At 56.2% G+C, this 13,700-nt stretch overlaps 3 protein-coding genes across 3 annotated transcripts; 2 read left to right on the forward strand and 1 right to left on the reverse strand.

Moving 5' to 3' along the window:
* Positions 1-466: 466 nt before the first annotated feature.
* Positions 467-1,095, reverse strand: RPS29 (ribosomal protein S29). The gene is made up of 3 exons (XM_005017404.6): positions 934-1,095; positions 691-790; positions 467-592 (listed from the first exon to the last, which is right to left on the reverse strand). Exons 1-3 carry the CDS (start codon positions 993-995, stop codon positions 584-586), a joined length of 171 nt encoding a protein of 56 aa, XP_005017461.1. The 5' UTR covers positions 996-1,095; the 3' UTR covers positions 467-583.
* Positions 1,096-3,485: 2,390 nt separating this feature from the next.
* On the forward strand, positions 3,486-10,528 carry LRR1 (leucine rich repeat protein 1). The gene is made up of 4 exons (XM_038179864.2): positions 3,486-3,724; positions 3,820-3,918; positions 7,454-8,181; positions 10,058-10,528. The coding sequence occupies exons 1-4, from the start codon at positions 3,545-3,547 to the stop codon at positions 10,317-10,319; spliced, it is 1,269 nt and encodes a 422-aa protein (XP_038035792.1). The 5' UTR covers positions 3,486-3,544; the 3' UTR covers positions 10,320-10,528.
* Positions 10,529-11,445: 917 nt separating this feature from the next.
* MGAT2 (alpha-1,6-mannosyl-glycoprotein 2-beta-N-acetylglucosaminyltransferase) lies at positions 11,446-13,446 on the forward strand. The gene has a single exon (XM_038179862.2). The coding sequence runs from the start codon at positions 11,533-11,535 to the stop codon at positions 12,889-12,891; it is 1,359 nt and encodes a 452-aa protein (XP_038035790.1). The 5' UTR covers positions 11,446-11,532; the 3' UTR covers positions 12,892-13,446.
* Positions 13,447-13,700: the final 254 nt, after the last annotated feature.

Genomic DNA, 13,700 nt, shown 5'->3' on the forward strand with positions numbered 1-13,700 from the left:
TAGGACAGCCCCAACAGATACTTTTAACATTCTACCCTCACCAATCATTATGTATGAACCATAAGTAAGGGATAGTAAGTTTTTAAGCACGATCAGTAGTATTTGCATGACTAAAGTTCAGCACTCCACCTCCAAATTAGCTAGACGGGAAATGTTAGGATTCATATTACATGTAAGAGGACAAACATACCAACCCATACTAATGGTGCAATACCTAAACAGCACAAGGATTTAGGAGTAAGATGGCAGAGGGAGTCACTAAGCAGCTAAGAGCAGGCAGGCTGCTGCCTCAAGGCTCAGAGGCAGAAGCTGTAGCACTCTTGAGACCGCATGGCTTTGTGGGGATAAAGTCAGGACACCAGCGCAGGATCATACAGGCCTGTCTCCAGTACAGTACCCACTCCTCCAGAAGAGACCCGGTAACAGAACACGAGGCACGAGGCCCCAGAAAGCAGCTACACACACATCAGATTGGCAGGGAAAACATTTATTGAGCAAAGCCGCGCTGAGATGCTGCAGGTGGATCAGGGAGGCCCGGGTAAAGCCGCAGGAGCATCCGTCGACAGCCTCATCCTCCCAGCGCTTAATCCAGCTGCGAGAGGACAAGAAAGGCGTGAGGCATAAGCAAAAAAAAAAAAAAAAAAAAAAAAACACAACACGTTTCGCTCACCGTCCAGCCCCAGCGCTCACCTTGATGAAGCCGATGTCCTTGGCGTACTGTCGGAAGCACTGCCGGCACATGTTCAGACCGTACTTACGGATCAGGCCGTGGCGGTTGGAGCACACGCGGCTGTGAGGAGCAAACAGAGAGGGAGAGAGAGTGAGGGAGCGGTCAGGGCGCGTAATGGCGGCGGAGGGGGAGGGTTAGAAAGGGATGAAGGGGGGCGGATAGAGGAGCCTGAAGCCCCCAGACACTGAAAGAAACGCTCTAACCAGGACCGCGAGCCCTGCCCGAACTTCCTGGGGTGGCTCCAGTAGAGCTGCTGGTGCCCCATGCTGCCCGCCGCGCCGCCTCCTGACAGAGAGGAAGATGGCGGCGGGCGCCTGCCTTAATCAACGCCGCGCCGCCTCCCGGCGTGCACCTCTCCCCCCTCCCTCCCCTCAGCTCCATCCCGCCCTCACGAAATGGCGGCGGCCGTGACGTCAGCGGCGGGAGGAGTGGAGTAGCGCTGGCGCCGGGCAGCGGTGGCCGGGCGCGGTGGCGCACGCCTGTAGTCCCAGCTGCTCGGGAGGCTGAGCCCGCCGGATCGCTTGAGCCCAGGAGTTCTGGGCTGCAGTGCGCTATGCCGAGCGGGCGTCCGCGCTAAGGCCGGCATCAATATGGTGAGCCCCGGGGAGCCGGGGCACACCAGGTTGCCTAAGGAGGGGTGAACCGGCCCAGGTCGGAAACGGAGCAGGTCAAAACTCCCGTGCCGGTCAGTAGCGGGATCGCGCCTGTGAATAGCCACTGCAGCGTAGCCTGGGCAACACAGAGAGACGCGGGCTCCTTTTGCTGCCCCCCCCTAGCACTATTTTGACTATTTTGCCTCAGGAGCCCCCAAAAAGCTGCCGGGAGCCCCCCGAGCCGCGCTGCCCACACCGCCTCCTGCTGGCGGGGCGCGGATATGGCAGCGCCGCCGCCGCCCGCTCCGCAGCGCCTCCTGCGGGTGCCGGGTTGTGAAAATCTGAGGGAAAAAAATTCTTCATCGCAACTCTCCTGGTGTTTAGGGAGCCCGAGCCGCCACCAGAGTGAAGGTGGCAGGCGGTTGAGTGATTTTAGTGGGCACACGAGTCCCTCCGCACACCCCCAGACCCTATTTTGGGGGAGGAAGCCCGGATGAAGTTTTCTGTCCCTTCATTTTGTCACTGGGTGATGTCTCTGTGACTTTGTCACTGGGTGATGTCTCTGCTGTCACTGCAGGGCAGAAATCTATGGGGCATGGCACCCACAGCCGTGTCCTCAGCTCCTTAATGTCCCCTCGCACCTAATGTCCCCATCTGCCCTTACAGCCATCATGTCCTCAGTTCCCTCCATGTCCCCTCACACCATGCCCCCAGCTCCCCCATGCCCCTTCAATACCCCCCAGCTCCCTCTGTGTCCCCTCACACTTGCCATGTCCCCAGCCCCATCAAAGTCCCCTCACACCCACTATGAACCCAGCTCGTCCTTGTCCCCTCACACCTGCCATGTCCCCTGTTCCATCCGTGTCCCTTCACACACACTATGAACCCAGCTCCCCCACATCCCCTGACATCCCCAGTTCCCACCAAGTCCCCTGCACCACCCAAGTCCCCTCACGCCCTCCATGCCCCCATCTCACCCGTGTCCCCTCACACTGCCCATCTCCCCCATGTGCCCTCACACCTGCCATGTTCTTAGTCCCCTGTATCCCTTCACACCTGCCATGTCCCCTGCTCTATCCACGTCCCATCACACTCACCATGCCCCCAGCTCACCCCTGTCCCCTCATGCCCCTCAGTTCCCTCCATGTCCCCTCAATGTCCTCTCACACCTACCATGTCCCCAGCTCCCCCCACGTCCCCTCACACCCACCATGTCCTCTGTTCCCATCTCCCCTCACATGTCCCAGGTCCCCAGTTCCCTCCATGTCCCCTCACACCTGCTGTCACCCAGCCCCTCTGCATCCCCTCACACCTCCCATGTCCTCAGTTCCCCATCTCCCCTTACACCCGCCACATCCCCTGCTCCATCCATGTCCCACCACAGTCACTGTGAACCCAGCTCCGCCCTGTCCCCTCACACCCCTCAGTTCCCTCCATGTCCCCTCACACCCACCATGCCCCCAGCTCCCCCCTACCTCTTCATACCCCTCAGCTCCCTGTGTCCCCTCACACCCACCATGTCCCCAGCTCCAAACAAGTCCCCTCACACCCTCCATGCACCCAGCTCCCCCATGTCCCCTCACACCCACTGTCCCCTCAACCCCTTCACACCTCCTTACACCTGCCATGTCCTCAGTCCCCTGTCTCCCCTCACACCCACCACATCCCCTGCTCCATCCATGTCCCCTCACACCCCCAGTCCCCCCATGTCCCCTCACACCCCCAGCTCCCCCCATATCCCCTCACACCCCCAATTCCCCCCATATCCCCTCACAACCCCAGCTGCCCCATGTCCCCTCACACAGCCCAGCTCCCCCCATATCCCCTCACACCCCCAATTCCTCCCATGTCCCCTCACACCCCCAGTTCCCCCATATCCCCTCACCCCCCACACACCCCCAGCTCCCCCAAGTCCCCTCAATCCCCCAGTTCCCCCCATATGCCCCAGCTCCCCCATATCCCCAGTCCCCCCCATATCCCCTCACACCCCCAGCTCCCCCCATACCCCCCCACACTCCCCACACCCCCCACATTCCCTCACCCCCCCCCGTCTCCCCTCTCCCCCCTGCCTCTCCGGCCGCCACCCGCAGGCGGCGCCCGCTCCCGCCGCCTCCATCACCTCCCTCCCTCCCTCCCCCGTCCCTCCTCGTCCCTCCCTTTCCTCCCTTTTCCCTTCCCGCCCTCGAGCCCTTTCCGCCCGCCGTGCCGGGGCTGGGCAGCGATGCGGCTGCAGTGCGAGGTGGAGGTGCTCAGCCGCCTCCTGCCCTCCTGTGGGCTGCGGGGCCGGGGCCGTGCCACCAGGGCGCTGCTGTCGCTGGGTCGCCCGCCCGGCGGGGCTGGGGGCGGCTCCGTTTACCTCATGGTGTGCACGGCCAGGGACCGGGCCGGCTCTCGCTATAAGGTGTGGGGCTCGGGGACGGCTCCCCTCGGTCCCTATCCCTTCCTTTGGGTCCCTCGCCCTTCAGATTTTCTTCTTTTCGTTCTCCTCCCCTGCAGGTGCAGGAGAACGTCGAGCGGTGCTTCACCCGCTTCGTGGAGGAGGGCAAAGCCACCCTGCGGCTCCGGGAGCCTGCTGTGGATATCTGCCTCAGCAAGGTGGGTGCGGGACGGGCATGGACCCTGCTGGGGAAAAAGGGGCAGCACCGGGTCCCCAGCCCCGAGAAGCTGTGCCCTGAGCCTCCTTCCTTCTGCCCCTGTGGGAGGAATGCCCCCTCTCCCTGTCAGGTCTCGTCCCTTTACTCTGAGAGAAGCCTTTCACCTGCCTCATCCCACTTCTTGGGCTGCAGGTCCTATGAAGCAGGGCATTGCCAAACCCTTTCTGATTAAAAACTGATGAACATGCTCGTGTTGGGGGCACACAGCGTGCCCGCTGCTGTCCCCAAGCTGGGACACATTCGGCAGGTCACCGCCAGGCCTCAGTGCCAGGCTGAAAGCAGAAGTCACCGACGTGTCCACAGCCGGTTCAAGGGGCACCTGGAAGATGTAAACATGTTTTTATTGATGCTGAACCCCCCCTCCAAAAAACACCACGTTAGCATTTGGTATCAGTGCTGTTATTTTTTTTATGTGGCTGTTCCTCTAATCTTCAGTACCCTCATAGAAAAGGAAAGCGGGACAGATCTTCTAAACCTTGGAGTTAGGCTGTAAATAAAAGCAAAACATATTGATTTATTACTTGGAAAATCATTCTTTCTGTTTCAGCTGTGGTCCTTTGACCTGAAGGAGATCAGTCAATAACTTCATGGTGTTGTACTGAGCAGCAATAATCATCACTAGTTAAGCTTCTTTCTCCCAAGTAGAATATTTTCTCAGAGAGGCTGAGGTGAGAGGCATGGGGTCTGTCCAAACTGCAGCTCCAGCAGGCGCTGCCCCCAGTCTTGCCAGAGTTGAGCAGAGCTCGGGGCAGGCTGCAATGTCTGCCTGAGAAACCAGGTAAATGAGTCCACGCTTGGGACTGTGGCTTCCTGGAAAGAAAAAGCACTTGTTTTACTGGGATTGCGACCAACGAGTGAGTATAAGTCTGAGTATAGTTGTGGTAGCCTGAGATTTTGCAGCAAGAGTCATGGTGGTACAATGATCTGGAAACACTGTGTGTGGGAGTGAAGGCCGTGGTGGTACAGAAAGCGGCCTCAGTCTGATAAGGAGAGTGGTTCACGTTGCAGGGTCAAATATAAGCAGTACTTACCTAAATTCAATAACATTAAGTTTTTTTTGTTTTTTTTTTTTGTTTTTTTGTGGAAAGCAAACGTGTGCAGCCAAAAAAGTCATGCACGTTGCATTAGATCTAAAACATTCTTGTTTTACATCCTCTGAAAGTTTCTACTGCAGTGTGAAAAGTCGAAAAGTTTCTCAGAACACAGGTACAACAGCAGGCCTGGTGGAAGAAGATTTACTAGTGGTATAAAACCAGCAAGGAGAAGTCCAGTGTCTTAGTGCTGCAAGATCTAATTTAGAGCATTTATAGAGCCTGTAAGAAAACTGCATGCCAGTGCAGGGAATAATTTCATTAAGAACTAAATCTGTTGTTTTCTTTATGATAATGATGTTGTTTGGCTGAAAAGAATGTCTCCACAGAATCTAATGAAGCAGGAGTTGGAATTTTGACCTTGTACAAAGCTGATCACAGTTGCTCCAAGGAAGTTAGATCTTTCCTTCTCGTGTTGTACACAAGGCTTACCTTCATACTGTCAAGCTCCAGGAAAAAATACACTAAATTCTTCCAAAGCCAGTGATTCTGTATGTCCCTCCTTAAATGCACTGAATCTGGAAACCCAGTTTAAGATGATTGGTTATTTTTCTGTTTCTATTCTTTTCTATTTCTGTTAGTCATTTATAATTTTATTACAGAAAGGCTTCTGAACTCTCACAACAGACAAAAGCTTTGTAGAACAAGAAATTTCCAGGTACGGCTGTGCTGACTGCATAAAACTACAGCGTAACCTGCACTCTTTGTGCTCTGCCAGGTGGTGTGATTTGCTGTGTTCAACCCCAGCAAAAACTAAGTTGAGAAACGTCAGTCTGGAGCATTTAACCCTGGAGCAAAAGCACTAAAGTCGCTGTGCTTTGTTGGTTTGTTTGTTTGTTTGTTTATTTTTCCCTTCAGCAGGCCTGTGCCTGCTGCGCTGCATGCAAGGTCTGAAATCTGTGTAGTCTCAGATTGCCTCGTCATCTTTTGTTTAACTCTGGACCTCTAAGGCAGAACAAATTAATTCAGTTTTCCAACGTCTTTTCTGTGGTCAAGAGTTCAGTCTTGTGGCAGAAAATTGCTTCCTGAGCGCTTCCAGCTAATTCTTCGCTTTTTTTCCACGTGTTTGTCTTAGAATTTTTCTCAACGTATCCTTACGGGTTTGCAGATACGTTGCCTTTATGTAGGTATTAGAGTGGAAATGCGTTTTAAGGATCTGGAACACAAAGTGCTCTTATTTTCAAGTCACGTTAATGGTGTAAACTTATTCCAGACATCCTAGAGAATTTGGCTACAAAAAAACAGGTATCTGTCGTGTCTCACACTTCAAGAGCAAAGAGTTACTGCCTGCAACTTCATTCTAAGTTGGGTCTCTACACGTCTGGAGGACCTCTTTTTCCTTTTGAATGTATTTAGCTACTTGGAAATCTGACAAATGTGCCTGTAATTAGGGGGAGTCACACAGCTAAATGTTTTAGATTGGCTGAGATAACGGGTGTGGGCAGTCCTAGATAACAAATGCTTTTGCTGTGCAATTTCCCCGTCTCTGGAGGATTTCACACTGGGAGTTAAGAGAACAGATGTGCATGGGATAATTAAGAAGACCAATAATTAGGTTAGCAATGCAGTCAAATGCATTTGACCTTTTATGCCTTTATTTGTTGAACATCCAGAAGTCTCTGGGATCATCGCTCTGTTGTGCTGCACGGGAGACTTCAGGTGCACAAGTGGGGTCTCAAGGCACGAGCAGGTTCCAGCTGGGATGTTTCTAAGACATTTTCCAAGAACAAACTCACACGTTTGTTGTTTCCTGCAGTGAATGAGATGAATTGGGGCTGTACACATGCATCATTTTTTAACTTTAGAATTTCCTGGGTAGCTTATTTGCACAAAGGGCTGCAAATAATTATCCCTTCGTTTGATGTTGGCACAGCCGAGCAGTGCTGCCTGTGGCCAGAAGCACTCGCTTAACCTGCCGTGAAGCTTTCCACCTTGCTTTCTGTCAAATTCAACCTCAGCTTCCACTCTTAGCAGCTTTTGGAAGTAAATGCTTCAGATTTTAGGTCTCTGCTTTGCCTCTTTGTGTTTTCATTGACTGCCCTTTTGTCACGTTGCAGGTTAGGAACATCCCGGCGCGTCGGGCTCTTTTTCTGTACGTTGCATTCAGCTGTGAGGTCTGTGCTTTGTTCCTTTTCTGAGTAACACCATGGTTTGTTCGATCTGGATTGTTCAGGGAGGTCCTAACTGCTCGTTCAGACTGCCTGCCGTTTGTTCTTAAACCCTGCAAACAGCACATGAACCAAACAAGCCTGAATTTCCCTTCCCAGTTCTGCTCCCTGCTGAGTTAGCGTCTCCTGATACGTGTACAAAATAGTTCAGAAAGTTGTGGTACAGATAAGTGCAAGAATAATAAACTTGTGATTCCACGCTTGTGTTTTTCTGCAGGCAAATGCCAGCAATTTAAAGAATTTCCTTTCAGCCGTGAGACTGGCTCACCAAGGGACCAACATCAGCGCTCTCCCGCTCTCAGCTCTGGTACCAGCGAAGACTTCAGAAGTGGAGAAGCCGAAAACAAAAATGATCATAACTTCAAAAAGAGACTATCCACTCACCAAGAACTTCCCTTATTCCCTCGAGCATCTCCAGGCCTCGTACTGCAAACTCGCTCGGATCGACACGCGCGTGCTCTGCTTGAAGAAGCTCCGAAAACTCGACCTGAGCCATAACCACATTAAGCAGCTGCCGGCCACCATCGGTGACCTGGTGTTCCTTCAGGAGCTCAACCTGCACGACAATCACCTGGAGACCTTCAGCAGTGCCCTGTGCACCTCCACCCTTCAGAAGTCTCTCCAGTGCTTGGACCTCAGCCAAAACAAAATTAAAGCACTGCCCATTCAGTTCTGCCAGCTGCGAGAACTTGTTAATTTGAAGCTGGATGACAACGAGCTGATTAGGTTGCCATTCAAGATCGGCCAGTTAGATCATCTGCGCTTTCTGTCGGCAGCTCGAAACAAACTTCCTTTCTTGCCCAGTGATTTTAGGAAACTCTGTCTTGAGAGCCTGGATCTCTTTGGGAACCCTTTTGAGCAGCCTAACCCTCTTGTTCCAAACATACAGCTGAAAATACCATTGACTTTATTAGAGTGTGCCGCGAGAGCTACCGTAAATTACAGGTAAGAGCAGCATGGTGGGCACGCAGTTCGCCTACTCTGTCTCAAAGCTGTCAAGCCTAAATTTCCCTGATTTGTTTTTTCCTGTTAGTGGCAGCTGCTCTTCATGAAGTTAGAGCTGCTTTGAATCCCATTTGCAGTTTAATCTCGTTACTATACAGGGTAATGCAGGTCCCTGTAGCAAAGCAGTGACTGGGAAGCATTTGGGGAAAGCCGTAGATGAAATGTTTTTTATCCACAAAGTGGGGGCTCCGTAAAGGAATATTCTTGCCCAACCACAGGGAAAGAGAATCAGCCCTGTAAGCCTCGACTACTACCAGCTCTTTAGAGTTGGGAGCTTACAGCACAGTGGGTTTTGTGGCACAGATCATGTTTTGTGTTGGGCTCTGGCTTGGAAAGTGCTCTCAAACACAGTTGCCCTTCACCTTGTGCTGACACTGAAGTGCACTGGAGCCCTGTGGGAGGTCCGTGAGCCCTTGTGAGATCAGTTCTGGCAAGAGCTGCCCTCCACACACACCGTGGAGCTACAGAGGTGGATCAGACTGCTTCAAACAGCACCCAGCACGAGCTGAGAGGTGTTAGCAGGGTGCTGCAGGACGACTGGGCCCCCCATTAGGCAGAGAAGCCCAGTTCAGGGGTAGCTTTAAAACCATTTAACACCAGGTCAACGTCACCCTCATCAGGCTGCTGCTGGTGACGGGGTTTGCTCCTCTCCGCTCGCCCACGTGCCTCTGCCTGTGATTTTTCCGGTGCCATCTGGTGCTGCTCCCACCTCGTTTTTCTGGGTGGAAAAAGGAGCAAGAAGATGGAAGAGAGTCATGGGTACAGGAAGGGGGTGAGAGACAGCCGGGAAGGCCTCGTAACTGCGTTCCTTGCCAATTCCTGCCTTGGGGATGGGGAGTGCCCCGCAGTCCCGGGTTAATTGCTCACAGGTCAGTGCTAAAGGTGTCCACAGGCATGCAGGGCACGCCCTGGAAATGAGCTGAGCAACCGAGCGCTCAGGTGCAAATCTCAGGCACTCCTGACCTTGGAGATGTTAACAGGGTGCAAACTCCACGCTTCCTTACATAAACTGCCGGGGTTTTGCAATTTCTGCTTTCTGCTCAGGGAGTCTTGGTAAAACAAGGGGCTCCCCTTGCCCACACACACACAAATGCCCCAAACCTTGTCTGCCATTAACACAGAGCAAGAAATGGGAGTGATGATAAGTGTAAAAACCTTGTGAAGGGAGGAAAACGGAGAGAAGACACAAAAGCAAACGTTTGGAAATCAATCCTCATGGTGGCATTCTCAGCAAGCACCAGAGCTGGGATTGTGTGCGCCCTGATCAGAGCAAAGGAAGTCCTGAAATTGAGACGGTGACAAAAACAGAACCACAGGAGCCTCAGCTATGTGAGTGATGGCAGGGAGAAGGCACTGGGGGTGCGTAGGTGTAGCCTGGCTGTGAGTCACTCCTGTTCTGCGGGTCTCCAGTGACAGCTGGGCACGGTGCTCTCCGCAGCTGGCAGGTAACAAAGCACTGCGGGGAAATTCCTCGCGCTGGACCCCAAACACTGCCGCTCAGCTGCGGATTTAAACAGCAGCAGTTCTTGTTCTCGTCATCGAATGTCAGTGATGCGATGGAGGAAAAGAGCAGCAGCACACTCACCCGTTTCCTCCTGAATCCTTTCTTTAATTCTCTCTGTCCAGTTCCTTGGCACTGCCACGCAGGCTGCTGTGACCTCTGGCAATTCCCTGCTCTTTTTGGAGCATTTTCTGGAGGTCAGATCCGTGGTACTCGGGGACGTGGTTGCACGTTTTAGATCTGGGAAGGGTGTTTCTGTTGGAGGTGGTTGATGGATTGTGCACTGAACTCACGCTCGTTCCTCTCACCCAACAGACTCCCTTACGGTTGCCACCTCCTCCCCTCTCACCTCTGCGAAGACCTGGAGGTGGCCAAGACGTGCCAGTGCGGCGGCGCCTGCCTGAGCAGCTTCATCCAGATCACGGTGACCATGAACCTGCACCACGTGGCTCACACCGTGGTCCTGGTGGACAACATGGGAGGCACGGAAGCGCCCATCGTCTGCTATTTCTGCTCTCTGGACTGCTACTCCGAGTTCCTGGATGACACCTACCTGCAGGGCAGCTGCGACTACTGACGGGGCAGGGGCTCACCCGGGGGGCTCCATCCCGTGCTGGGGCGCTCCATCCCGTGCTGGGGCGCTCACTGCTCACCTCCCACCCGGTTCTGAGCTCGCCTCCCAGCCATTTGGGTGCCACAGGGGTCAGCCTGGTGGGGAGGGAGCAGCTGTGGTGCACCCCGGGATTTCTGTGCTGGGAATAAAAAGGTGCTGAGCATCAACCCTCAGGGTGGCTGTGTGCTTGTGCTGGGGCTCCCGGGAGGGACTTGGGGGTGTCCGGGACCGGGGTGTCCCAGGTCCGGGATGTCCAGGACCAGGGTGTCCCGGGACTGGGGTGACCGGGATGGGTGTGTCCAGGAGCAGAGGTGTCCCAGATCTGGGGTGACTGGGAAGGGGGGGACCGGGGTGTCCCGGGTCTGGGGTGACCGGGATGGGGGTGTCTGGGTCCGGGGTGTCCAGGACCAGGGTGTCCTGGGTCTGGGGTGTCCCGGGTCTGGGGTGGCCGGGATGGGGGTGACCAGGACCAGGGGTGTCCAGGTCCAGGATGTCCAGGACCAGGGTGTCCAGGATGGGGGTGCACAGGACTGGGGGTGTCCCGGGTCCGGGATGTCCAGGACCGGGGATGTCCGGGACCGGGGTGACCGGGACCGGGGGTGTCCCGGGTTTGGGGTATCCAGGTCCGGGATGTCCGGGACCGGGATGTCCGGGACGGGGGTGTCCCGGGACCGGAGGTGTCCTGGGTCTGGGATGTCCGGGACTGGGGTGACCGGGATGGGGGTGTCCGGGTCCGGGGGTGTCCCGTGTCCCGGGTCCGGGGTGTCTGGGACCAGGACGACCGGGACGGGGGTGTCCAAGACCGGGACCGCCCCGTGGTTTCTCCTCACACCCCCCCCAACCCCAAACTCCCCAGGGGGCTGCGGGCAGCGCGCCCCTCGCTCCACGTGCGTTCAGTGCCCTCCGCTCCCGGTGCCTCTCCCGATGCCTCTCCCGTTGCCGCTGCCCCGCCCGGCTCCCTCCGCTCCCGGTGCTGCCCCCGGTGCCTCCCCCCGGCGGAAGCGGCTCAGCAAATGGCGCCGGCGGCGGCCAATGAGGCTGCTCCGGCGGCGGGCCCGGCCGGGCGCCCTATGGCGGGCGGCGACGTGGGCGCGGGGGGCGGCGGCGGCGGCGCGCGCGGCCGGCGGGAGCAGCGGCGGCGGCGGCGGCGGCCGCCGGCGGCGGGAGGCGTTGGAGGATGAGGCTGCGGATCTACAAGCGCAAGGTGCTGCTGCTGGCGCTGGCGCTGGCGGCCTGCGCGCTGGTGCTGTGGAGCGGAGGGCGGCGGAGGCAGCAGCGGGGCGGCACCGGGGAACCGCCGCGGGCGAGCGAGCAGCCGCCGCCGCCGCCTCCCCCGCCGCCTCCTCGCCGCCCCGCCGCCAACAACGCCTCGGCCTCGCTCGCTCCCCAGCTCGTCCCGGTGCTCCCCGAGAACGGGACGCGGAGCTACCGCTCGCTCGTTTACCGGCTGAACTTCGACCAGCCGCTGAGCAACGCGGGGCGCTTCCCGGTGCGGGCTCCCGGTGGTGGTGGTGCCGGTGGTGGTGTCGGTGCCGCCGACGTGGTGCTGGTGGTGCAGGTGCACGATCGCGCCGAGCACCTGCGGCTGCTGCTGGAGTCGCTGCGGAGGGCGGCGGGCGTGGAGAACGTGCTGCTGGTGCTGAGCCACGACCTGTGGGCCGAGGAGCTGAACCGGCTGGCGGCCGGCGTGGACTTCTGCCCGGTGCTGCAGGTCTTCTTCCCCTTCAGCATCCAGCTCTACCCCCGCGAGTTCCCCGGCCACGACCCCCGCGACTGCCCCCGAGACGTGGGCAAGGCGGCGGCCCTGCGGCTGGGCTGCATCAACGCCGAGTACCCCGACTCCTTCGGGCACTACCGCGAGGCCCGCTTCTCGCAGACCAAGCACCACTGGTGGTGGAAGCTGCACTTCGTCTGGGAGCGGGTGCGGGCGCTGCGTGAGCACGCCGGGCCCGTGGTCTTCCTGGAGGAGGATCATTACCTGGCCCCCGACTTCTACCACGTCGTCAAAAAGCTGTGGGCGCTGCGCGAGCGCGAGTGCCCCGAGTGCCAGATCGTCTCGCTGGGCACCTACAGCCCCGTGCGCGGCACCTTCGCCGGGCGCGCCGACAAGGTGGAGATGAAGACGTGGAAGTCCACCGAGCACAACATGGGCATGGCCTTCGGCAGAGACACCTACCAGAAGCTCATCGAGTGCACGGACGCCTTCTGCACCTACGACGACTACAACTGGGACTGGACCCTGCAGCACTTGACTGTCTCCTGTCTTCCAAAGTTCTGGAAAGTGCTGGTCCCCGAAATCCCCAGGATTTTCCACACGGGGGACTGTGGCATGCACCACAAGAAATCCTGCAGACCGTCCACCCAGAGTGCCAAAATCGACTCTCTCTTGAACAGCAACCGACAGTACCTGTTCCCCGAAGCCATGAGTATCAGTAAAAGGTACTCCATGGCACCCCTGTCCCCCCACGTGAAAAACGGAGGCTGGGGGGACATCCGGGACCACGAACTCTGTAAGAGTTACCGCAGACTTCAGTGAGGATCGCGCTCGCAGCCTTTTTTCTTTCTGAATTGCTCCATACTGTCTTTTACAGGCACACACATGTATAAAAGCATTTATGGGTTGGTTTCTGCTTTAATATGAATAAACGTTCTTGTCAAAGGCGTCCCACGATGGTCATCTTTCATGTCCGGCCACCAGCCTTTGGAGACGGGCGGTGCGCTGCCGCTGGGCCGCTCGGAGCAGCCTCGACACCCGTGCGCAGGAGGCGGCCGTCGCCGTCTTACCAGGTGGAGGAGGAGAAAACTCGTATTTAAGTGCATCTCTCTGGGTGCTCACAGCGTGTGGTTTTCGTTCCTTTTCCCTCTGACGTGCCCTCGGTGCAGCGTGGAAGGGGCAGCGCGTGGTGAGGAGCGAGCGGACTGAGCCTCCCCGCGGCCCTCGGTACCTGCGTCCCGGTTGGTTTGCGATGTGTTGATGAATATATGAAGGAAAAACAAACAGAAAAAAAAAATCATTGTTTTTACTACAATGTAGATAAATATATACGATTTTTTTAGTTCTGCCAAAATAAAATTCAGTTGTTTTGTAATACCTGAGGAGTTCTTGATTATCCCAAAGCGATCACGTCACCTTGTGTTGCTAGAAAGCCAGGACTGGGGCGGGCGGGTGCAGGAGGGTGGGCGGCTGTAGTCTGGGGAGCTGAACGGATGCCATCAGCCATTCCAGGAGGGTGCATTTAACTTTATTAAATTTTTAATGATGCTTACTAATTGAGTTAGACTAGAGAAACAAGCGTGTGATACCCGCACACTCTTGTTTGGAACAAAAAAGGTGCACTCCCAGAT

This window comes from Anas platyrhynchos, chromosome 5 (genome assembly GCF_047663525.1).
Source record: "Anas platyrhynchos isolate ZD024472 breed Pekin duck chromosome 5, IASCAAS_PekinDuck_T2T, whole genome shotgun sequence".
Taxonomy (NCBI): domain Eukaryota; kingdom Metazoa; phylum Chordata; class Aves; order Anseriformes; family Anatidae; genus Anas; species Anas platyrhynchos.